The sequence below is a fragment of the Tinamus guttatus genome, unplaced genomic scaffold (assembly GCF_059628265.1).
Source record: "Tinamus guttatus ecotype Peru unplaced genomic scaffold, ASM5962826v1 Tinamus_guttatus_pri_ptg000261l, whole genome shotgun sequence".
Classification (NCBI taxonomy): Eukaryota; Metazoa; Chordata; class Aves; order Tinamiformes; family Tinamidae; genus Tinamus; species Tinamus guttatus.
Window position 1 is genome coordinate 339,635 of NW_028288795.1, and position 24,730 is coordinate 364,364.

General features: G+C 50.8%; 1 protein-coding gene across 1 annotated transcript in view; it reads right to left on the reverse strand.

Annotated features, from left to right (window-relative positions):
* The window catches only part of FBN3 (fibrillin 3), a 66,477-nt gene that overhangs the window by 12,394 nt on the left and 29,353 nt on the right, over window positions 1-24,730 (reverse strand). The window contains exons 9-38 of the mRNA XM_088527079.1: window positions 19,585-19,710; window positions 14,514-14,666; window positions 13,746-13,943; window positions 13,057-13,200; window positions 12,801-12,920; window positions 12,051-12,176; window positions 11,428-11,550; window positions 10,889-11,164; window positions 9,981-10,034; window positions 9,427-9,552; window positions 9,021-9,146; window positions 8,372-8,491; window positions 7,258-7,395; window positions 7,125-7,175; window positions 6,541-6,666; window positions 5,784-6,011; window positions 5,531-5,656; window positions 5,247-5,375; window positions 4,750-4,875; window positions 4,188-4,313; window positions 3,886-4,008; window positions 3,457-3,582; window positions 3,186-3,311; window positions 2,680-2,802; window positions 2,216-2,338; window positions 1,709-1,834; window positions 1,321-1,443; window positions 948-1,070; window positions 590-751; window positions 280-348 (exon numbers count right to left, since the gene is read on the reverse strand). Coding sequence (XP_088383205.1) covers window positions 280-348; window positions 590-751; window positions 948-1,070; window positions 1,321-1,443; window positions 1,709-1,834; window positions 2,216-2,338; window positions 2,680-2,802; window positions 3,186-3,311; window positions 3,457-3,582; window positions 3,886-4,008; window positions 4,188-4,313; window positions 4,750-4,875; window positions 5,247-5,375; window positions 5,531-5,656; window positions 5,784-6,011; window positions 6,541-6,666; window positions 7,125-7,175; window positions 7,258-7,395; window positions 8,372-8,491; window positions 9,021-9,146; window positions 9,427-9,552; window positions 9,981-10,034; window positions 10,889-11,164; window positions 11,428-11,550; window positions 12,051-12,176; window positions 12,801-12,920; window positions 13,057-13,200; window positions 13,746-13,943; window positions 14,514-14,666; window positions 19,585-19,710 — 3,966 coding nt within the window. The remainder of the gene's footprint in view (window positions 1-279; window positions 349-589; window positions 752-947; window positions 1,071-1,320; window positions 1,444-1,708; window positions 1,835-2,215; window positions 2,339-2,679; window positions 2,803-3,185; window positions 3,312-3,456; window positions 3,583-3,885; window positions 4,009-4,187; window positions 4,314-4,749; window positions 4,876-5,246; window positions 5,376-5,530; window positions 5,657-5,783; window positions 6,012-6,540; window positions 6,667-7,124; window positions 7,176-7,257; window positions 7,396-8,371; window positions 8,492-9,020; window positions 9,147-9,426; window positions 9,553-9,980; window positions 10,035-10,888; window positions 11,165-11,427; window positions 11,551-12,050; window positions 12,177-12,800; window positions 12,921-13,056; window positions 13,201-13,745; window positions 13,944-14,513; window positions 14,667-19,584; window positions 19,711-24,730) is intronic.

A 24,730-nucleotide genomic window follows, 5' to 3' on the forward strand; every position in this document is an offset into this window, starting at 1 on the left:
AGAACGGCCGGGAAGTGCTCCCTGCACAGGGACCTGGCCAGCCAGACCAGGGGACACCCGATATGTCAAATCCACCCCCTCCAGCCTCTGTTGGCATCCAAGTTGCTCGGCCAAGTGGCCAGAACATGTCAGAGGAGGGCACACACTGATGGACATGGGTAGCGGCTCTGCACATGGCCAACCAGCCCATGCTGGGACACATGGTGCCTGCAGCAGGCCCAGGCTCTGTTGGCACTGGAGGACCTGGAGATAAGGTGTGGGAGTGCCAGCTTTCCTTACCTTCCAGGATGACAGTGATGGGGTTGGGCCGGAACCCTTCTCCTCCGGGGCACAGGGTCTTGTACTCAGCTGTGGAAAGAGCCAGGAGAATCCTGAGCCATGCTGGGCTTCCATGGAACAGGGCAAGGAGGGAGAAACCCAGCAGAAAAGCTCCATGGATACAGTGACACTGGTTCAGATGCAGCATCCTGACTGCCATCATACTCCAAGCCAGCCTAGCCCCTCTACCTCCACTTGCCCAGTGCTGAACAAGCCTATCCTTTCCCTACCCCAGTCCATCAAGTTGGCCCCAGAAGCTTTCCCGACTCACTTGTGTTGGCTGGAGGACACAGCTCACAGGGATTTCCCCATGCACGACCCAGGGAGCAGCAGCAGGATGCCCGAGTGACCCCAACGCCAATTTCTGCACTGCAGGAGATCCCTCCATCTCCTCGATCCTGGGTGTCCAAGAAGCAGTTCCCAACACGAGTGTCTGCACGAAAACAGCAGTAGATTAGCAAAGTTTCTCCAGAAGATGCTGGTGGGCACAGAAGGAACCAGCAACACTATTGTCCCCAGGCAGAGACAGAGAGATAAGGTCCCATTCCCGCCCCATATGTCCACACCATCATCTGCAGGAAACCTCTATTGCAGTAAACAACACCCAGACTGTCCTTGCAGCCACTCACCCACGCAGCCCACGCCAGTGGGATTCAGCTCGAAGTCCTGTGGACAGTTGCAGAGGTAGCTGCCAGGGGTGTTGACGCACAGGCCATTGATGCAGTTCACGGGGTCTGCACACTCGTTGATGTCTGAAAAGAGAAGGTGAAGATTCAGGGCCTGTGGACGGTTGCCACAAAACACATGGTCCAGGGCTGTGCACACAGCATTGCTCTGTCCACGCACTGCCCACAACTATGTTATTTCCAAGACTCTTCAGAAGACAGTAAGCAAAATTCTCATAGAAACGAACCCTGTCTTGTCTCATTCTGCCTCACTAGCTCACAGCAGCACATCGTGGGACAGGGATCCTCATCTAAGGGCTCCTTGGAAGTCCCATACCTGTGCAGTTGCCTCCACTCCTGTCCAGCTCATAGCCGTCATCACAGGCACAGCGGAACATCCCGGGCAGGTTCTGGCAGGTCCCAAAGACACAAATATTCTGGAAGGTGCATTCATCAATGTCTGCAAGAGAGAGACAACTGGGTATGGGCTAATGGTAGGGTAGGGGCCAGGACAGGGGACACATGAGGAGGTGCTTGCTATGGTAATGTGTCACCCCGCGCTCATGGATCAGGAATCCAGCTGCTTCCCAGAATAACCTGGGGACCCTGCATCACTAGAAGATGCCTTGTTTGCCACTGGATTGGGATGATGGTAAAGGAGAGATCATGCCCAGAAAGGAGGTTCTAGGTCCCCTGTGGCAGTGTTCAGACCTGTAGGCACTTACCCTGGCAGGCCCTGCTGTCCTCCGTAGGGTTGAAGCCCATCTCGCACTCGCAGCGGTAACCCCCAGGCGCATTGAGACACTGCCCGTTCTCACACAGGTTCACGTTATCCGCACACTCGTCCACATCTGAGGAGAATCATGGGTGAGACTAATGTGGTGCCCCTGCAAACACAAAGGCTTCCCACACCTTAGCCAGGAAAATCCCACAGGCTTTGCTGACAGCTTCTTCCTAAGAGAAGGAAGCTCCAAGGGAAGGCTGCAGTGCTTCTCCTTGCCTTGGCCCTGACCAAACATCTGCTGAGAAAAAGAGGGATCCGTTCTGAGGGCATCTCAGCAGCCTGGATGGAGGGAGAGTATCTGAGTCGGCTGTGGCAGGCTGCACTGCTCTGGGGGGATACGTCTGCTCCAGCGAATCCCTGTGTTGAGCCAGGCTGGTGGTTGAGATGGGGTGACCCTTCCCGCCACCCAGGCCACGTTCCTGCTGCTCGGGGAGCGCGCAGGCCTCACCTGAGCAGGAGAAGCCGTCCCCATTGAAGCCCTCTCGGCAGGCGCAGCGGTAGGAGCCCGGCGTGTTCACGCAGTTGGCGTTCAGGTTGCACTTGTGCTCTTCAGTTGCACACTCGTCCAGGTCTGGGCAGGGAGACCCCCCGTCAGTGCTGGGCCGCTGCTCTTGCCTTACACACACATTTCTACCCCCTCTTACTTTCCTTCATACTAGTAAGTCACTGTCCTGACACCATATGCAGCCCACCCTACACATCCTATACATCCCTGTGTATGTCCTACATCACCATACACACACCCTCACCTACAGTCCCACTCCATCACATACCTGCATCCCCCTTCACCTCAATAAATCCTCCTGCAGGGTTCTAGGGCCTCAGAGCATTTGCAGCGCAGATGCCACCCAGGTATTACAGGTGCCCCCAGGGCAATATCCAACATCCTCCTCTCTTGTGGTGACAACTCACCATTGCATTTGAGGCCATCTCCAAGCCAGCCCGTGCGGCACTTGCACTTGAAGCTCCCAGGCACGTTGATGCAGGAGGCGTGCATGTCGCAGTTGTGAGCCCCGATCTCACACTCATCAATGTCTGCAGGAAAGAAGGACATCAGACCCAGCACCAAGAGAGGAGAGGACGGCTTGGCACCAGCCTGCTCTCTGATGGGGACAGGTTGTGGAGGCTCCTTCTCTGGAGATCTTCAAACCCGCCTGGATGCCACCCTGTGCCCCTGCGCTGGGTGTCCCTGCTGGAGCAGGGGCTTGGACTAGATGATCTCCAGAGGTCCCTGCCAACCTCAACCATTCTGTGATCCTGTGACACCAGTGGCTCCTGGGAGCTCCAGGGGCTTCCTGCAGATCCACATGTCCACAGAACCCCCCGCAGATGGATAACATTATGCCCAGGGCAGATGCCGTAGGTGTTTGTGAGGGCTCCCAACAGCACCCATGGCTCCAGGCCTGGGGTATTCCCACCTGTGCAGCCTGTGGTTCCCTTCTTGACAAAGTAGCCCAGCTGACAGTGACAGATGAAGGATCCCTTAGTATTTTCACATTCGCCATGCAGGCAGATGTTAGGGTTGAGATCACATTCGTTTACATCTGTGGGAGAAGAAGGACCCACCTTGAGCATCATTGCAACCTTGTCCTGCCCAAGGGGCAGCCTTTTCCATCCCTCCCTCTTTCCATCTAGTGGCAGCCTGGAGCTGCAGGATGGCAGAAGTCCAGGGTGAAGTATTGCTCTCACCAATACAGGTTTTCATGTCCAGGGATGCCATGAAGCCATCAAAGCAGAGGCAGCGATATTCCCCAGGGATGTTCGTGCACTGCCCACCATCACAGATATCTGGATTATCCTCACATTCATCAATATCTGGAAAGAGATGAACATTGTCTGGGTTAAAGAAGTTAAAGACAGAGGATTGGGTGTTGAGGGAGGAGGAACGAGGGTGGCACAGGAGGGTCTGCACTCCCAATCATGTAGCCACAAGATTCTGAAGCCTGTAAAGCTCTGGATTTGCACAGCAGTGCAAGCAGGGAGCGTCTCTCCGGAGAAATAATTTCCCTGAAAGTGTCCCAAAAATGAGACCTCCCCCACCCCAAAACCAACACTGTGGCTGAGGGCCAAGGACTCAGAGATCCGTGGGATGAGGGCCAGGCCAGGCCGAGCGCTCACCTGCACATGATCTCTGGTCGGGCATCAGCGCGTAGCCTTCTCCGCAGCTGCACTCGTAGCTGCCCTCCGAGTTGGAGCAGTGCGTGTCGCAGCCCCCGTTGCTGATGGTGCACTCGTCGATGTCTGCAGGAGAAGGCAGAGGTCAGGAGGCTGTTTGAGCTGGGATATGCACCTTGCAGCAGAGCCACTCGCACGCAGGGGACACCAGTGACAAAGAGGCAGACATGCCTTTGCAGTGGGGTCACTGAGGAGGGATCACACTTGAATCTTGGCATGACTATCTGGCCAAAGAAACCACTCACCGACACAGCCCTGCCTGTCCGGTGTGGCCTGGAAGCCGGAGTCACACGCGCACTGATAGGTCCCGATGACGTTGACACAGCGTCCATTGCGACACAGGTTGTCACTGAGGGAGCACTCGTTGATATCTGTAATGGGGAGATCATTTTGAGCAGTCAGACATGCTGATGCCACACTGGGCATCCTGGCTGTAGGGCTACGTGTGCGCACAGATCAAGTCTAGAGAATGGATGTCTAGTCCTCAGTCTAGAGATCAAGTCTAGAGTCTTCATTTACTAGTGTGCACATAGCCAGAGAAGCCAGGAGACAACCCAGTACTGGCCATGTCCTCACCATTATCCCACTGCTCCGTCTTCCGTGGAAAAGAAAGGTAATACAATAGACATCATAAACACAGTGAAACTCTGGGAATGACCACAATGTTTCCTGGTCTTTAGATGGGTTTGTTACACCTGCACATGAGGCTGGAAGGATAGCACCATGCACCCAGCATGAGATCCAAGTCTCCCTGCATCGTCACCCCTGAGCAGGCTCTGGTCATAACACTGCTTTCCACCATCTCACCTACGCAAGCGTTTCCTTCCGAGGTCAGCTCATGTCCAGGGGGACAGATGCATTCAAAGCTGCCGTCTGTGTTCATGCAGATCCCACCTCGGCACAGCAGCGGGTCGCGCTCACACTCGTTGATATCTGCAAGAAGTGACAGGAAATGTGGCGGGTTGTTCCCATCAGCTGGATCTTCCTGATAATGGTTTTGTGCTGATGCCAAGGACCACAGCCCCATCATCAGAGATATAATCCAAAATAGAGGGACAACCCCAACTAACAAGACAGTGAATTCAGGGTTTGACTGAACCGAGGGGTCTCCCACATCTTGTTAGGGGTCTCTCCCCATGCATCCCCCAGTCCTTAGTCTGTGCAGTCTCTCTTAAGCCCCTGACTTCACAGATGCTTTGCTCTCCTTCCAGAGTTACAGCTCCACTCCAACCCTTCCTCCCTCTGCAACTGCTGCCACTCACCCCAGCTCTGCCTTTGCACTCAAAACAGCGCAGACAACTCACCCATGCAGTTCTTCATCATCATGAAGCCGCTCTCGTAGCCTTCGAAGCACTCGCACTCAAAGCTGCCCGGTGTGTTGATGCAGGTGCCGTGGCCACACAGGTCTGGTGAGATGCGGCACTCGTCGATATCTGCAGGGATGGAGCAGATCAGCTAACGGAGCCAGAGGAGCCTAGGCCTGGGGCCGTCTGTCTTGCATATCAAACTCAGTGTTAAGCCTCTCATGGGGCAGGCAAGGCAGCAAACTGAGCAGGAATGGTCTGGAGGGGACTGCCTCTTCCCTTACCTGTGCAGTTCCTTTCTTCAGCATCCAAAGCAAAGCCATTGCCACAGAGACACCTGAAGCTGCCAATGGTGTTTCGACAGGTCCCATGAGTGCACAGGCCAGAGAAGACCTTGCATTCATTCACATCTGTGGAGAAAGGAAAAACAGAAGTGTTTCAGAGAGAGGATGTCTGCAACGAACCTGGTGTTCCAGGGCAAGGAGTGGGACCCTTGGGCTGAAGCAAAGATTCAGCAACTCTGCCAGCTCCTCTCACCTTTATAGAATGGCCTGCCTGAAAGCACGTCTCCCCTATTGGCAAAGCCGGGTCCCCTTGGGCAGATGGCCTTGTACTCGCTGGAGCCCATCTTGGGACATTCTTCACAGTCAATGCCCCAGGCTGCGCCCACGGAACAGCAACACATGTCAATCCGGTACTTGCCGGGAAGCGGCTCTGCACACTCATCCTCATCCCACTTCATGTAGCACTGCTCCACGCGCACGTCTGTGGAGAGAGCAGAGCCCCTGCCTGCGACACCCGACAACCACGAGGGTTCGCAGGGATTTCTCTCTGTCGGGAACCATTTCCTGCAGGGAATCTCCCCACTGGGGACAAGTGTCATCTCTGCCACCACCCATCAGTGCCATGCTCTGCTGCTGCATCTTCAAAGCAGAAGAGAAATGGGCAACAGCTGCCACCCTGGGAGCAATGAGGTGAGTGCTCCATGTTGTGTGGATGGAGATGGCATCCACAGGTGACACCAGCACCAGGAGATCTCATCAAGCCAGAAGCCTTTGGGATGCCGAGGCACAAGGCACTCCTGTGATGTGATGTTATTAGGTATAGGTATTTGTCCTATTAGTGAATAGGAGATAAATTACGACAGGCTTCAAAAACTGCCATGGGAGCTGAATTTAAATTAATGTGGATATAAGCAGGTCCATCCACACTAAAAAAATGTGACACCACCAATGGTAGGATATCACCAGCCCTGTGACGCCGCTAGCAAGGTCCCTGGGTGATTTGTCCTTACCCACACACGTCCTGGCAGTGCCATCGAGGGTCAGCCCTTGGGGACACTCGCAGCGGAAGGAGCCGGCGGTGTTCACACAGCGGCCGTTTGGGCAGACGCCGGGGAAGACATCGCACTCGTTCACGTCTGTCGGCAGGGAGCAAGAGGCAGGAATGTAACCAGTCCTTGGAGACCCCAAAGGAGCCCAGAGTGGCCTACACAGAGCACGTCAGCACTGAGCCAAGTGCAGACTTCTGCAAGGAGGCTGCATCCCAGAGCCTTGTCAGAGAAGGTTTAGCAGGCAGGATGGGTTTGTTGCACTGGCTGAGTTGGCACAAAGCTGACAGAGCAGCACCAGAACACACAGACAGAAACATTTCATCTCCAGATCCTGGTGCTACACACGGGAGACTGGTTTCTGCCCCAAAACACCCAGCTGTAGTGCTCAGGGCAAAGGCCAACAACAAGAGACAACACGGAAGATGCAGGACCCCATCCAGTTCCTTCACACTCGAAGATGCAAAACAACAGCAAATGAACCATGATCATATTCCCAGTAATAATAATAAAAAAACCCCTTTGCTTTGTGTGCTGCAGCACTTTACCTTCACATGTGACCCCCTTCATCCTGGCATAGCCGCGGGGACAGGCAGTATCTGCAAGAGAGCAGAGCAGTGTCAAGAGCAGGGGGTGCCCTCCCGCCAGCCTCGCTGCCTGCAGCACGGGGCAAGGCCTCACCGATCTCGCAGCGCTCGCAGGGGCTGCCCCAGGCCGCCCCCAGCGTGGCGCAGCACTCCGACTTCAGCGTGGCTCCGTTGATGTTCACCTCGCAGCGCCCGTCCTGGATGTTCAGCCAACAGGTGCCTTTCATGCTGTCTGCAGGGGCAAAGCCAAGGGGTGAGTGAGGAGATGCTCCTCAGCAGAGGTTCTCAGCTTGGGAATGAGAAGCAGCTAGTTGCAATGTGATTAATTGATCTCTGGCCCCAGTTTATCTTTCAGACTGTTAGGCCAAGCACTTTGCAGCAAGGACCCAAATGGTGCTTTTCCCCAGAGCTCTGGTGCTTTGCAAGGCCCTGACTACCAGGGGGTGGCTGGACCTACTGGGAAGGGATCCGCATGATAAGGAGGGATCCTCTTCCTCTTGACGTGCATTAATCTCAGCACACTATGAACCCATCTGATGAGCAAGAACCTGCCACCCTGGTCTCCGGGAGGGACCCCTGGGACCCCACGTCTGTGCTTTTTCTTGCTGCAGTCCAGTTAGGGACTTCTCTGCCCAGCAAAATGCTCACGGGACCTGATCAGTGTCTATAAGTACCTCAAGGGAGGGAGTGAAGAGGATGGTGCTGGTCTCTTTTCAGTGGTGGCCACTGACAGAACTAGAGGTAATGGCCACAAACTGAAGTGCCAAAAATTCCACAGGAACTTAAGGAAAATTTTCTTAACAGTGAGGGTGCCAGAGCCCTGGAACAGGCTGCCCAGAGAGGTTGTGGAGTCTCCTTCTCTGGAGATCTTCAAACCCGCTTGGACGCAGCCCTGTGCCACGTGCTCTAGGTGACCCTGCATGTGCAGGGGTTGGACTAGATGACCTCGAGAGGTCCCTTCCAACCTTAAGCATTCTACGATTCTATGATTCTATGATCTTTCAACTTTCCAGGCTTCCTGGATGAACAAAAGAGGTCGTAGTAGTTGCCAACAACCAAAGAAACACAGAGAGAGAACAAGAGGTCCCCAAGGATCCCATCCCTAAGCCAGGATCTAGCTTCATGTGAACAAAAAGGGGAGAAAAGACACTGTTGATATCAGACACGAGCCCAGGGCTGGCTCCTTACCCACGTAGTGATCTCCTTACCCACGCAGATGGTGCCACTGGGGTCCAGCTTGCTGCCTGGGGAGCATTCACAAGCAAAAGAGCCAGCGTTGTTTCTGCAGACACCGTTCACACACGGGTTGGAGGTGCACTCATTGATATCTGCAGGAGGAAAACAGGGACTGTGACTGTGGTGAGCACCCTTGCATCCAATATTTGCTTCCAGACACGACCATGGGGCTATAAAGATCAAGGTGTCTCCTGACAACCTCCAAACTGGGCTGCTCAGCGGAGAGGGGTGTAAGAGAACATTGTTTCTGTGACTTTCACCATCTTTATAGCAAACCAGTCCTCAAATGTTGTGGGACTTTGAGGTCAGGAAATAAAACTCAGTCTTTCCCTAATCCAAACTGTAAGCTTTCAGACAGATTCCCCAACCTTGCAATTTTGGGCAGCTTTTAGCTAGAAATCTGGGGCCTTAGAGGAAATTGTTCTGGTTTTCAGTTACTGAAAACCCTTTTTGTTATGAGTTTGGATGTCTACTATTCCAAATGAAGAATGACATTTCCCACTAGCAAACAACAACAGCGAGAACCTGGAGCTTCATCTTCCTTTCTGGCACAGCCAAGAAGCGCAGTTCATTCTTCACCTCTTCTGAAGAGGTTCTGCATTGACTTCAGAGCCACGTTACCTTCACAGGTGTCTGTCTCAGTCCTGAAGACGAAGCCCTTGGGGCAGGTGCAGGTGTAGCTGCCAGGGGTGTTTCGGCACAGTCCGTTGTCACACAGCAAACGGTTGACGCTGCATTCGTCGACATCTGTGGGCAGGATGGACAGGACATATATTGGTGTCTAGGCTTCCATCTGTGCAGCTCTACAGAACATCAGTGGTCTGAGAGGCACAGAAAGGACCTCCCTATTGCTCAGGTCAATACTACTTACGGCATGGCACGTGTAAGCAAACACACATAGCCCTACACAGCCAGAAGGTAGGGAAGAAAAGGGATGAGAGGCCCGTGCACACTCACTGCTTTCTCCTTACTGGCACTGAACTTCTGCTCCCCACGTCACGCAGTGCGTGGGCTGCCCTGAACTCACCCACGCAATTCTTGCCCGTGGGATCTGACTCATAGCCCAGGTTGCAGATGCAGCGGTAGCTCCCACGCAGGTTCTCGCACATGCCGTTGGGACAGATGTCTGGGTTGAGGGCACATTCGTTGATGTCTGCACAGAGAAAGAAACCAAACCAGGTGGATCAAGAGCAAACTCGGTTATAGAGATCTTCCATGCCCTAATTCTTGTTCCTTGCTGCTGGGACACCCCTCTGCATGTGCAGTCCAGAGCACGTCTTATGTTAGTGTCTTGCTAGAAAGCATCTTATCACCAGCCTGAGATTGAGCTCTGTCAAGACAAGATGCTTGGAAAGATGCCCAAGAAGCCACAACGGTTTTGTCTCTGGCCCATTCCCTATGAAAGCAGGGGGTAAAGCCACCTTTTGGGTGCCACCCCAGAAACGCAGTTCGCAGAGGGCAGCAAGATCATTTATTCAATGCACAATCCACAGGGACACACAGTCCCAGTTAAATGCAGCTGGAAAAACAAACTCAGGGACACATTACATGTGTCCATCAAGACCATTTTCATGCACATACCTCTGCCATCAGCTGTTATTCCAATGCCGCTGCTGCAGAGAGCCTGGAATTCAGCTGTATGGAAAGCACAACAGAGTCATTAGCTTTTCAGGACATTTTAATATGGTGAGAGCAGTTCAGAGTATCATTGGCTTTATTATTTGTTGGAATATCATCTATGAGCTCTCAAGCAGCATCAGTTTGTACTTCTGCTATATATTTGTTAGAGCTGATACTCACAGCTAGCAGTAAAACACTGTGAGAATCCCTGCAATGAGATCAGCATCTCAAGACAGCCTTCTAGGCATTATTTAATGCACATAACTAATGGACTGTGCTATGCAATTTATATAATATGGACTATATATATGCACATATGAAATGCAAAAGATCAAGGAACATTTTAAGCATGTGACTAATAATCTGTCAGTTGACATTTTGAAATGAAAGTTATTGCTGAAAATTCATCAAGAAAAGATGTTTCTAGTGGGGCTCTGCAGGAAAGGATCCAGGATTCAACACGCTTTGATGGATGATCTGGGAGTGAAGGCCCACGGCCCATCACTGCCCATAAAACTATTAGCTAGAAGGTAAAATGTGAATAGGAAAGATTGGGGGAGTGAGATTACATGGCACGTGGGACCTGTTCAAACACTACCTATTTGGATGGAGCTGATCTGTCTCTGCAGCACAAGTGAAGAATGTAGAATTGGATATCTGCATTTTGGTCCAAAAAACGAGGTTTTTACCAACTCTGACTTGTTTGCAGATCCAACCTAAATCTGTTCAGGTGACATTTCTTCCCCTCGCCTATGGCTTTTCCACATCACTGCCAAGTTCTCTAGGTTGTCTCAAAAAAGGTCCCTGGGGCAGAAGATCTCCAGGCACATTCCTGGCTTTCTGAACCTGCATATGGAAGGGGAGCTCACCAGAGTTTTTGGCTGGACAGGGTTGGCAGGGCTCTCCAAAGCCATGGTCTGGGTTAGCACAGCAGCACTCCGACTTGGTGACGGCTCCGGGGAAGGGACGAGCGCACGTGCCCTTCTTGATGCCTCCGTAGCAGGTGCTGCGCATGTGGGTGTCCACGCAAACCCGCCCGTCCACCCCGATCGCGAGACCCCCGAGGCACTCGCACCGAAACGAGCCCTCTGTGTTGATGCACCAGCCGTTCATGCAGATCCCAGGGGTCTCACACTCGTCGATGTCTGAAAGAGGAAGCACAGACAGGCTGTCACTTGCCCATGGGCAGCGGGATCATGTCCCCTGCTGTCTCTGATGGCTCAGGAACAGGCTCCCCTTTCACTTGTCCCCTTGTGCCTCTTCTACCTTCCAGCACCCAAGTGGACGGTGCCTGGCGATGGCCTTGCGTTTTCTCAGCTATCCTTGGCCTCAGGCACATAACAAGTGCCCCAAAACACGGGTGACAGGGTGGGAAGAGGTCAGAGAACAAGCTTGAGGACCTACGCACCAACACAGTAGCGCCCATTCGGAGCCAGCACAAAGCCTGGCTTGCAGATACATTTGAAGCTGCCGTCCTCGTTGATGCACATCCCGTTGAGGCACATGTTGGTCGTGGCACATTCATCGTGATCTGGGGAGGACAAGCAGAAAACGTGAGCAGCCCTGGTGAGCAGCTCTAAACTGGCTGGCTTGGATCCTTGAGGTAGAAGGTGGCACCATGGTGGCATGGAGAACACATGGCCAAATGTCCTGCTGCTGATGTGGTGCTCTTGGTTCCCTGGGGCAGATGGTCCCGCTCATAGCAGGACCAGCACATGGGTGGCTGGATGGACAATGTCCTGCTTCCAGACCCACCCTTGCTCATGCTCCTGGACCCAAAACCCTACTTCAGGAACAGTATCACCATCATAAAGGAGCATCCCTACTTCAGTGCATCGGTATTTCTCTTCTTCTCCTTTCCTTTGGAGCATTTGTAAAATGCAGTCTGCCTTAGCAGCACCTACTTGCATGGAAAGACAGGGATTCCAGGCACAGACTAAAGAAGCCACCAGTCCCCAGGGAGGATATTGCCTCTGTATAGCCCCAACCTTCGCAAGGCCATAAAGAACAACACGGGAGGAATTGGCTCACCAACGCAGTTCTTGCCATCGGGAGTGATTTCAAAGCCAGCGTTGCAGATGCACTGGAAGCTGCCGTCGGTGTTCACACAACGGCCATTCCTACACATCACTCCGTTCATGATGCATTCGTCAATGTCTGGCAAGAAAAAAGAGGTGGGCAAATAGCAACAGGCAGATGGGGACAGGTTCCAGCAGAACCTGCTCCATGTGAAAAGCGCTCTCAAATCCGCCCTGCTCCGGGAGGGTTGTACTCTCCCCCTCTGTACAAATTACAGGAGATGAAGGAGAGGTGGAGAAATTTTGGCACTGCATATTAGGAAAAGTGGAGAAAAATGGAGAAAGGCAGAGGAGAAAACAAGGCTGCTGAGAAGCTTAGAGACAGTGTCTATGAGAGGAGCTTGAGACTGTACTTGTTCCCACTGCCTGTCCTCAGTGCTACACCCTACATTTCCAGTGGTCTCCTGGATGACTCTCTTGCAGGAGAACTGACAGAGGAACTTTGCTAGAAATCACAGGAACACCTACATCCATAACAAAAATCCTCAGAAACATAAGATTTGACGAAACAAAAGCTTGCCATCTTTAAATAGTGTTTGGCTCTTGACAAGGCCTTTCTGCAAGTCCTGGGCTTGTTCTTAACCACTCATAAGATAGAGGCAGAGGAAACCTTTTCCCTGACAAATAGCAGGATATTGCTGGCAACACAACCGAGTTCTACCGGCACGGCACCCGTGTCCCTCCCAAACCAGAGGAGACCTACCGATGCAAGCCTGCTTGGTAGGGGTGCTCTGGAAGCCTTCGTGGCACTTGCAGTGGTAGGAGCCGGGTGTGTTCACACAGTCACCGTGCACACAGGGGCTGCTGGAGCACTCGTCCACATCTGCAAGAAGAGCCCATGAGGTCTCGCTGTGCGGGGAACACACTGGAGAGGCTGGGACTGGCATGGGGGCTGCTGGAGCACCCGATCGAGGTGTTTTTGCAGGGCAGGTGCCCGGGGCTCAAGCGGATCCACTTACCGATGCACTCTCCACGCACATCCTGCTTGTAGCCCATGTTGCACTCGCAGCGGTAGCTGGACGGGGTAGGGATGCAGCGGCCATTCAGGCAGAGGTTGGTGAAATGCTTGCAGATGTCAATGGTCTGGTTTAAAGTGGCAGTTCCTGCAAGGGCCAGAGACAACAAACTCAGCCAGCTCAGGAGCCTCCCTGCCCTCCCGACATGCACAAGATCACACAGCCTTTAAGAAGGAAGGTGGGAATGCAAATTTATTAATGCCCAGTGCATGTTTACAGGTGCAAGCTCTTGCAAGGAGCTATGTGGGATGCACACAAGAGGTTGGGGAGCAAACACTCCTCTGCTTTGGGGAGCGAGACAGGGACATGAAAGCTTCATTCCCATTTGGTAATTAGAAAGATATTCTGCACTGAAGCCGAATGCCTGTGCTCCGCCAGCAGACTGTGTTTGATGTGCTGCTGGGCTCAGCATTCTGCACAGCATTAATGTCACATCCCATCACTCCCCCGGTGTCAAAATAAACCTCGCAGCTGGCTCGGAGCACTGGGGCTCTGCTCGTGTGCACCGCTCGGAGCAGTGGGCAGGCACACAGACCGGCACGATGTGCATGTTCCGAGACATGCGGCCAGGTCAGGTCAGCACTGCAAAAATTAAAAAAATTAAAATAAAAAAAGAGGGAATTTTAATTTACCGATGCTCGAACTTCCTGGGCCCATTCCAGGCAGACCTGGGATCCCTCCTTGTCCATTTGCCCCATTTGGTCCGATGCCTCCGGGCCCGTTGATTCCTGGCCCAACACCATTGGGCCCAAATCCAGGAATTCCTGGAAAGCTCCCAGGGAACCCTGGCACCACCGGGAGTCCTTCGATGCAGAGCCTGCGGTACTCATCTGAAAGAAACCAGCTGCCTTAATGTCCTTCCAAGAGGGCCTGAATCCCTGTCCTGCCTCTGCCAGGATGCAGAGAGCACAGGCAGAGACATAGAGATGGGACAGGTGACAAAGAGGGTGGCTGCTAATGGGACATGGCCAGGCAGGCAAGGAGGGTGCTAACTCTCTCTGCTCCAAAGCAGTTGATGGGACACAGCTTGCCAGGGGGAAGGGACAAGACTTAGAGGGCCATCAGACTTGTAATGTCTCCCCTGCATGGTGGCAGTTGATGTAGGAAGAGAGAGGTGGAAAGAGCTGGAGCGTTGGGACTTCTCCAGCTCTGCTCCTGCCTGGACTCCCCCTCATTTGGCCTCGTGACTCAATTGCAGGGGGAGACAAAGTAAGCTGGAAGGGTAGGAGGAGGAGGGTCACCTGAACCCATCTGGGTCACCTTCAGACGAGCCCCAGGCAGGGGAGCCACCATTCCCACATGACCCATCCCTAGGACATTATGTGGCTCATTCTCCACGCTGGTAAAAGCCACCAGGGGCACCAGCTGGCCCCGCGGGAGCTCCTCGGTGCCGCGCTTACCGGAGCCCCGGACTGGGCACATTTCTGGAGTCTGCCCGATGGCCCAGCAGCGCCCCGAGTCGCAGCAGCATTGCATCTTGGTGTACTGGCCAGGGAGCTCCCCGGCGCAGCGGCCCCCGATCAGAGCGGAGAAACACGTCCCGATCCGCTGGTCTGCAGAGAGAGGAGCTGCATCCATGGGGTTCCAGCACCGTACACCCACGTAGGTCTCAAAAGTGAGAGGCATGAACCTAGCGCCTGTTCCCCGTGGCATCTCTTTATTCTGCTCAAATTCCTGGTCTGTCCCGCATCAATGGAGACGTCTCCAGCACCAACAACTCCCCAGTGTGACCTCTCTCCACTGTCCCAGTTGGCTGCATCTTTCAGAGCATGGGCTGCTTCCCACAGCCTGGACTGAACCAAGAGGAGAGGGAGACCTGGAAGGTGGTCAAAGCCCATGAGCTTGGCCAAAGCCACAGACACCAAGGCTGGCACTGATGCCTGGGGCGTGAGGTGCCTGGACCAGAGCCAGGAGACTCAAAGCCTTTCACATGTCTAGCAGGGCCCTGTCTGGCACCAAATCCTCCAGGAAAACCTGGAATATTCCACTCATTCAGCTCTCACCCTTGTTTCTGAAGTAATTTAATGAGGGGGAAAGTCTGGTCTGATTTGTCTCCTGTGCCTGTACAGTGACATTAACCAGCAGGCTGACACGTTGCTGAAAAATAATTGAAATTAATTGCACGGAGCTGTTTGATCTGTGGGCTGTGGTTATTCCTTCTCTAATCGCAGCTCAGAGACTTACGGTGGACAGTGACCCCATTTAAAGCCAGGGTGACTAAACCAGCATGTCTGTTCTCCAGGACATTCCTTGGGCCACTCTGCAACACTGAGCTCAGCCTGATCCACTTCTCTGAAAGCAAAACTTTTCATCCGCCATGGAGCCTTGCAGAAGGAAAAGGCACATTTGAGCACAGGGGCTGCTTGCAACACAGGATTAACTCCTAATCCTAACGAAGGGAAGGTTGATTCACGTGGAAGCGCACGGCCGGCCGCGTCCTTGTTGTCTGCAGATGCAAGGGCCCAAGAGCAAGCCCAGGTCTCAGTAACTCCGCACGACAAGTTGGGACCACAACTCAACGGCCACGTTTCCTCCGGAAAGGGGCTTGTCCAAACCAAGAGAGGACAGCGGGATCATTCCCGAAAGCTACTGATGCTGCTTTAGGAGTGTGAAATGCTTAGGGGATGGATCGCTAGGTCTGAGGGCAGGAATTTGGAATAAATCCTCGAGCTGGCCCTTCTGTGGGACACTCTCTGTCACCAAGGCTGTGACACACTGTGACAGCCACAAAGTTAACTGTGAGAAGCAATTCGTGGTCCCCATGGAGAGCCATGGCCCAACATGCTCGACAAGGCAGGGAGGTCACAGCAGTCTGTGCACTAGAGGGAACGATCCGGCCCTTACTCATCTGGACAAACGTTTATTAAATTCATCTGTCTTTGCTGCACTTTGCAACCATCTCGCTCAGAAAAAGAGCGTCAGAACTAATGGAAACCCCAGCTGGATCCGCCTTGGGCAGAGATGGGGTGGATGGAAAGAACAGCAGGTCCCTCCGGGACCTCCGACAGGACCACCCACTCGCTGGAGGGGCAAGCGGATCGGGATACGGATACGGGTCTGCTCCCCCCAGCTGCCAAGGGGACCAGTTTACAGAATAGTCAATCAGATAATGCTGCAGGCAAGAGAGGATGGAAAATTGCACGTTAGATTAGACCCGATTAGACACAGACGGGAGGGCGAGGGCCACGGGTCTGCCCGTGGTCCGCAGTTCGGAGATGTTATGGATGCTTTGGAAATGTTTTTGCAAGACACGCACACAAACGTCTGCTTGGCTTACCAAGCAGCTTATCCATATCACTGAGGAAGGCTAAAAGATTTCAAGAATGAAAATAATTTTCAAAAATGATTTCTATTTTTTTTCTGATTTAAAGGCACAAAGGTTTTCTTAAAAAATACCAAACTGTTCCCTTGATTATTTTTTAAGCATATTTGTTTTTCTCTACATTTGCTGCTTCCTACAGTGAAATGGCTATTTGTGCTTGCCCTTTTCCCTGTTCTATATTGTTATCCGTAAATTCTCCATGATCTGGGGAGCTATTAAAGAAAAAAAAGAGAAACTTAGAAAAGGACAAAGGGAAATGAAAGAGTGGGGAAAAAATGCAGAGTGGGGAAAAATGTTCCTGCATGGCCTTCACTGGTGCAAAAACAAACCAAAGGCAAGTGAAAAAAAGTTATCTGCCTTTCATAAAAAATGCATATTTTTTTCTAATCGTCATCCTGGGGGGAGAGCCTTTAAGGGTGAGTATCTCTCTGATTTTGTGTCTTGCCATTCCCAGGCAACTCAAGGGATCAAAAGCAAACAAACTCCACAGCCTGGCTGCTGCCAAAGGCCGTTGGCTCTGACTCCAAAGGAGCCGGGGGCTCCACGGAGAGCTGCGGAGCTGGAGGAATCCCGCCCGGGATGCCCAGCGGTGCTCGGCTTGCAGGGAAGAAGCGGCTGGTCAGGCCGGACCGATGAAGTCACCGCTTCTTCCCTGTTTCTGGAAACATGACCCACCGCATTCCTGTTTGGTTAAGATTGGGCTAGATCGCTGTCTCAGGGAAGAGAGGACCACTGCATCCCTGGAGCTGCGCAGGGCTCCTTCCCACTTCCAGCCACAGTGCAAATAGGCAAAACCTGAGCATTACTAGAAGCTTTTTCGGCGAGAAACGTTCTAATAAATTCCCTCCCTCCCTGGCTCACTCCTAGTTTGCTTCCCACTCAAACTGTGCATGAGGTTGAAGTACACATTTTCAGTCCATTTTCAAGCCTGAGGTCCTCTCATCCCTTCCTTTTTGTCCTCTTTTGCCTTCATAAATGTTATCTATCCAGCTTTCCTTTTTCTTCTTGCTCTTTCCCTTCCCAGATGACAACCACAGCACTAAACAGCAGTTCTCTAAACAGGTGAGACCCTCAATAAAACTTCCACAGCCTCAACAAAGCCCAGGAATTTGCAACAAGAAGGAAGACATTTCTGGAGACATTTCTCTCTCTTGAAAATCGTTCTTTGCAGCCCTTCTTGCAACGCAACCCAATGTGCAAAATAAAATAACAGTTCACTGCCTGCTGAAGCGCATCCTCCTGCTGCCTGCAAAACCCCAAGCATCTTTTCCAAGAACCCAGGAATAAAGCAGCTATGAGCACGTGTGGAAATAGATGCCTCGTGTCAAGCACAGGTGGTTGGATCATTCAATAAATGCTGGTTTCCATCTATGACGGAGTTTCTCCAGCTACGCCACTGTTTGCATTTCACCAAGGAATGCAGTGAAAGCAGCTAATGAGAATTGGGATCAGCTCAAGCTCAGCGTCTTGCTGTTTCAGCTGCATAAACTCCAGGAGATTATTCAAATGCAATAAAAAGGTGTTTGCTCCGTGAAAAAGGGAGGGGAAAGGGATCAAGGCTTCCACTATAAAGTCACCACATCCCCAGCGCGGGTGCGCTCTGATATATGAGACAACGTGGTCATTTCCGCTCAGAACATCTGGGAGGCGTTAGCACAAGGTCTCTTCTGCTCTCTCTCTTGAAGCTGGTCGTGCTTTAATGGTTTTAATTTAATTATTTATTAATTTCCAGGTTTATACGCCATTTATTTGGCTTGCTTCATAAGACATAAATTGCAGGTTTAAAATACTGTAAACCTCTCAAAATGAGCACTAAAATCCTCCAAACTATATAAACAGAATTTGCAAAATATGGATCACGGGGCAACAGCACCCCGGAGTTAAATTAGTGCGTTTTGCCAGAAAAAATATCATTTGTCCCAAAACATGACAGATCACTAACAGCATATATTAGTTCAGGGAAATGGCTAGGGCATGATGTATCAAGTTCAGGTGCAGTCATAGGTCATTACAGCTAAGCTTTGGGATATTTTTAAACTTTGGGGCCTTAGTTTTGTTTACTTTTCATTTCTTGAAGCACTTGGTTTAAAGGTAAGAGGGGAAATGTCCGTATGACTCATCGGACAGACATCACACCCCTCTGGGCTTATGGCAGGGTGTGGGAAATCCGGAGGAAAAGAATTTCATTCTTGGATCTATTGCATTCCCAAACAAGGTGACTCTTATGGTACATTTCACAAGGGCTTCTTTCTGGAACTAGAAAATGACTGATTCTTACTCCAACTTTTGTGGATATAAAGCAGCTCAGAAATGAAGTATTTCTGAATTAATTTCCAGGGCTTTCAGCAGAGAAATGTACCTCACATTTCCATTGCCCTAATAGTGATCTTATCTCTGCCTTTTCTATAGCAGTCCCTCCTTATAAATCCTTGTGTCCTTGACCTTCTAAAGATGAATGAACTTTCAGAAGAGTGAGACAACCTGAGATTCAGTTTGACCCAAGCGAGTGTCCCTGCTGAGAGCAAGTAAACATGGAGCTGATCTATTTATCATAGAAACTGTTGTCTGCTCTAGAGAGAAATGGACTATCAAATATTTACAAGGCTTGGAAAGGAATTTTGATGCATTCAACATGCAGGATTCACTCCAGGCGCTGTAGTCTGGAGGCAGGAGAGGTCTTAAGTCTAGGGAAAGCTGGCCTGGACTCCAGCCAATTCTCATAAGCTTTAAAATAGAGGTGCCTGGAGCCAAACTGAGACGGGGTAGCCAGGTAGAGCAGAGCCTGCGGTGTGTCCACACTGGCCCCACTGAGCCCTTCGTTCTGTCTGTGGGGTGGGGACTGCAAGTGTCATTTCCATATGGTCCTGGAAATCATTTTGCAGTTGGGAAACCAGTACTGTGGGCTAAATCTCATACAACAGTCGTATAACCTTGCGTTCCTCACATGCAGTGGGGATGGATGTCTACAGTGCGGTGAGCACTGCTTGGGAAGCTCCTTTTTCTCCCCATTGACTTCTTTTTGCTGGAAAACCAGCACCTCTTGGCTATCACACATACAGCATGAACCTGTGCCACGACTACCACCATGCCATGAGCTCTGGGTTTCAGCGTCCCACTCTATGCAATAGGAGAACTATTTAGCATCTTACCGATGCAGCGCGATCCATCCGGGCTGGTCATGAAGCCGCGTGGACACGTGCACACGTAGCTGCCTGCTGTGTTGGTGCACTCGCCGCCGTCGCACACGCCGGAGATCGCGCCGCACTCATCCACATCTAGGAAAGAGCAAACCAACACGGATTACTTTTCTCTGTGAAACATCTTCTTCCCATCCATGGAAGGAGGTGGGACCAGAGCTGCGAGCAAGGTTGCAGCCTACGAAGGACCATCTGTGTCAACAAGATGCCACACGCTGCTTTTCCAGGAGATAACCACCCTAGCGATATCACTTCTGCCATCTGAACGTAGCATGTGCTCTGAGAGCAGCTCTAATGTGGAGATATTTCCAAAATATCCAAACCATTTTCATTATATCTTTGAGGAAGCTAATGGGTTAATTGTTTTCAGGTAGAAGCCCAGTTAACAGCAGATGAGGAAGCACAGAGGGAGCCCACGGACTGCAGCTTAGCAGAAGTGACCGCAAGGGAAAGGAGACTCCACACGTTCCCATGCAGATGATGTGCAGGGAACCAGCTCGACTTTTCCCTGCAGCAATTAGGCAGGATCTGAAGGCTCAGTAAGTCCAAGGGAACGGAGTTGCAAATTAGCAATTTTGCAAGTGAAAATTTGTTTTCCAAAAGTTTAGACCAAACTTTAATGCTGTTAAATGCACAGGCGCCAGCCACGCTAGGGTGGCTGTTGACTCTAAGGACTAGTTTTGGATGTGAGTTATAGATTTGTCTCTATTAACAACTAAAAGCTGTTTCGGAAGCTGATCTGGAATTGGAATTCTGCCTCCCATTAATGCACCCAAAGCAGTTGGTTGCTGGTCATGGTCCAGGTGGTTGGGAAAAGACAGATGGAGCATTCACGAGAGACTTTTCACAATGACAAAACAAAAACCCCATGTTTTGGCTATCATTGAAATAAATGATCTCTCTAAGCAGCAATATTTATTGTATTTAAAAACCGTAGCACTTTTGTGAATGGATATGGGAATGTATTTGGAAGATCTGAGCTCACTTTAGGGATGAAGGCAGTGTATGCATACATGGAAAGAGCTGCCAGAACCCACTCCTTAAGGGCAAGAGAGGAATTGGTGGAAATCTGTGCTCAGAGCCAGCAGACCTGGCTGTCAAGTGAAGCAGGAGTGGGCAGGAGCTACAGGGGCAGATCTCAAATTTTGTACGCTGGGAGGAAAGGGTGACAGTCCCGAAGGGATGTCCGAAAGGGAAAGCTTTGGGACTTAGCAAGGACAGGTCTGCCTGCAATGTCACAGTGCCATGCAGTGGCTAGATGTGCTAGTGCAGACCTGAACGTGGAGAACAGGCAGCAGCTGGGGTTACCTCCTCAAAATCACCCCTGGATGCTGCCCTGTGGAAACGGGAATGCGGGAATGCGTCACGGAGATGTGACATGCCAAGATGCTGCTGTGAGCACAGTGCTTTGCGGGCTCAGAGAGGCAAGACGCAAGTTGAAGCTCAAACTTCATAAGCTCAGGCTGGAATGAGGTAAATGTCCAAATAAAGCAAGATGAACTGCCTTTGATTGGAGGCATAAAGCATGAACAGAGACCTGTATGGCTCCTGCCATGGATGTAGCCAAAGAAATAACCTTCAACCTCTCCTTGATCTCACAACCCGGGACAAACACAAGAATCTTCTGTTCCACTTTGGCTGCGACTCCAGGCCCTGAGGGATCAAGTGAAATCTCTCTTCTACCCTGCATGCAATCAAGTGCACGGGGCAGATTACACAGTGACATATCAAGAGGGGACGATGCACTGCTGTTTTTCCTGGCTTCTTAGGAAAGCCAGAATTGGGCTTTTTGCTCGCTGCAGATTTCAACAGCAGAATCATTGCCTCTGGCCTGGAATGTTTCTCTAGCTCTTTGATGCTCAGAGTCCCTGCAGCAGCCAGGCAGGGCTTGAAACCTAGAAAGGCAGCAATGCAAATCCCCCGAAAACGCTTCCCCCACCTGGGCCCCTGCGGGGAAAGAGATTTTATCATTATAGCCTCCCCTGTCATTTAATTACAGGCTTGTGTTGGGTTACAATTTGCAGAACATGCCAAGGGAAGGAGTTTTATGAAGTGAACACTGGTTGTACTATTAGAAAGGGAAAAAAAAAAAAAAAAAAAGGGAAAAAAAGGGGGGAGGAAAAAAAAAAGAAACAGCCTAAAGCTTCTGCATAGCTCTCCTGAAGTTTGCTATATGAGAGATCTGGAGGCCAGCTGAAAGGTAGGCATCTCATTAGATCAATGCTTAGGACCTTGTATCAGTCATGCAAACATGCATGTGGTGGGGGCAGGAACCGCATTCCAATCCTAAGGGAAAACAGAGGCAATTCCAACGGTTACATCAATCTGCAACATTTTTTTTTCCTCTCTTGAAAATCCTCGCTCATATGAGGCTGGTGTGAGCAACCCAATAAGCAGGGAAAAAGGAAGCAACTTTGAGAAACTGAGCTGGGAGTGAGCTCTGGATTCGGTTGCTGTTTCAGTTCTGCCTTCTATATTTTTTCTCTCTAATGGGTCTTAAAGTTTAGTTTCACTCAGAGCTGAAGTCCTTGGAGGGTTTGACCCAGTGAGACAAATCTAAACCTCTCGCTAAACCCCCAGCTGCTGGATGGGGACCAATTCCCCCAACCGTAGCCTGGCTACTCATGATTTTTCCAACTCCCTATTACAAATCAAAGCAATCCTGTGCACTCTGCTCCTCAGACAATGGCAGAATTCAATGCAAACATTGATTTTGGATCTGGTCTCTATTTTGCTGCATTGGCCTTGGCTTGATCATTTAAGGCTGAACATGCTGGAAATCAAAGGCTATGGAGCCTCAGAAACAGAGCTGTGGTCTGCAAAGCTCATCCAACACAGGTGCCCACAGACATGTTCAAATCCCAGCATTTCCATCTGCTAAAATACCAGGACTTGATGGAGAAAACACCTCTGTGCAGTGTCTCATCAAGCCTTTCTCGTGCAGTGCACGGGAGTCTCAGATCTCCCCTTCTAGAAGCACAGAGAAACCACAGAGGAGAGCAATGGAACCCCCCAAACCACACCAAATCCACGAAAATGAGCTTTTAATAGATCCAAACAGTGAGCTCTTCTGTAGACATTTTGTGAGAAAATTGAAAACACACTAATAAAACGGCTATCGTGTTCCACTCAGGAAGAAAGCGGGCCAGTCTACAGGCTCTGTTCATGGAAAATGTAGAAAAAAACTCCCTCCAATTTAGAAATATGAATGAGATTCAATGGAGTAAAACCCAAAACCTTGCCTTCCTTAGGAAATTAGGATTATGTGTTCTGCTAGGCTTGCAGGCTAGTCCGTAAGGATGAGTGGTATCTAACATACGATTCTACAAGTGCTGAATGGATAAGAGGGGTAGAAAGAGGTGAGATTTGGAATTAAAGATTTGTTCGCCCTCAGCAGAATCTGCCTCCTTAAGATGCCAGCGACTATCAGAAGTTGATCTCTCATAGACTAATCCGAACAGAGCTTGATGATCACAGCAGTGCCTTTCACTCATTTGCCTGATTTCATCATGTTTTTCATATTTTATTCTGTCTGGCATGCTATTATCCTGGAACAATCTGGACACAAGATATTTATTCCTTCAGGGGCATTGGAAAGCATCCTGGATGAGTGCTGGGACTACACACTTTGCTGATAGTGGAGCTGCTTAGCACTGTGTTGAGTGCTAGAAGGAGGGCTATGGAGAAAAGAAGTGATATTACCAAAATTGTGGAAGGAAAAGCCTTCCTCAGTCAGGGATTCCACACATAGGAGCATTCCAAGGAATTGCTCCCCTAATCTGATTTCTGAGGTTGTTTCCAGGATAATTGAAGAACATTATTGAGTGTAACACCCTCCCACACTTTCCTGTGATCTCCTGATAAAGCTCTTTGTATCAGATCTATCTGATTTCAGCTTTGAGGTCTCTCCATTTTCACCCCTGTCACCAGCATCACTTTCTTGCATCTTCCCCACCAATCCTTCCCACAGCACTGGGAGTCTGCTGGGATGTCTCCTTCCCTCCCCGCTCACACACTTGTAGCTCCCTGAAAACATCCACAGGACCTGCCCTGGGTTTGGCCAAGCTACCACCGCCCATCCTCTCAATTTGCCCATTAGCCAACATTTGCCATCTTCACTTATCTTCTCCCTCAAAGACAATATAAAAGTGGCCATTTGGCCTTTGTAAAGAAGAAGGGCTGGTTTAAGCGAGCGGCTTTGCTCTCTCTCCTCTCATTCCACTCCCCTGCTGTGCTTCACGCACTGCTCATATCTTTCGGAGTATGAGCAGGCAATTTTCTGTGCCAGAAATTCCTCATCATGAGCTGCACAGCCCCAGGCTCAGGAACTCTTGATCCCTGGAGCTCCCTCCGAATACAATGAACAAAGGCACAAAAGAGGCTATTTGAGAGTGTCGCATTCAGTAAATGAGCCTCACAAATAATTCTGTAACTGAGCAGCCCTGCACTTGGAGGATATTTGAGTTCAAATCCAAACTTGACATTGTGTGCATTTTTTTTTGCCTTGCGGCTAGAAAAAGGACATCTTTTTCCTTCTGGGGTTGACCAAAACTCAGTCTCTGTATCCATCTGCAGCCCCTTCACATGCCTGGAAGAGCAGGGCCTGAGCTGGGCCATGCTATCAGCATAGCAGATCTTGCATAAGTGTCTTTATCCTACAGGAATTCTGGAACTGAGAACGGAGCCTCGATTCCAAGTGCCATTTGTGTTGGGAGATAAGTATCACTATGGGAAACAAACAGCATTATCTCCACTCCTGCCTCTTCCCACCAGCAAACAGCCTGAAGAAGATTAGTAGTACATGGTGCCGTGTTAATGAAGGAGGCATCATCAATCAGCAGGCCCAGTGACAAAAGCTCTGACCTTTGGCTCAAATGCAATCCCATCTGCTAACTTCACTCCCCAGGAAGAACCTTCTAGGCAGAAAAGACGAGAACCTGGGAACTTGGGAAGAACTGAACAAAGACGTTCAAGCTAATGTTAATGTTTCCTGAATGACAGACTTGGATGAGGAATTCCAAAACAGGAGGAGCCCGTCTCCTCTTCCTAAAGCTGGATGGTCTCAGTGCAAGCTGGGAAACCACATCCTTCACCAGCT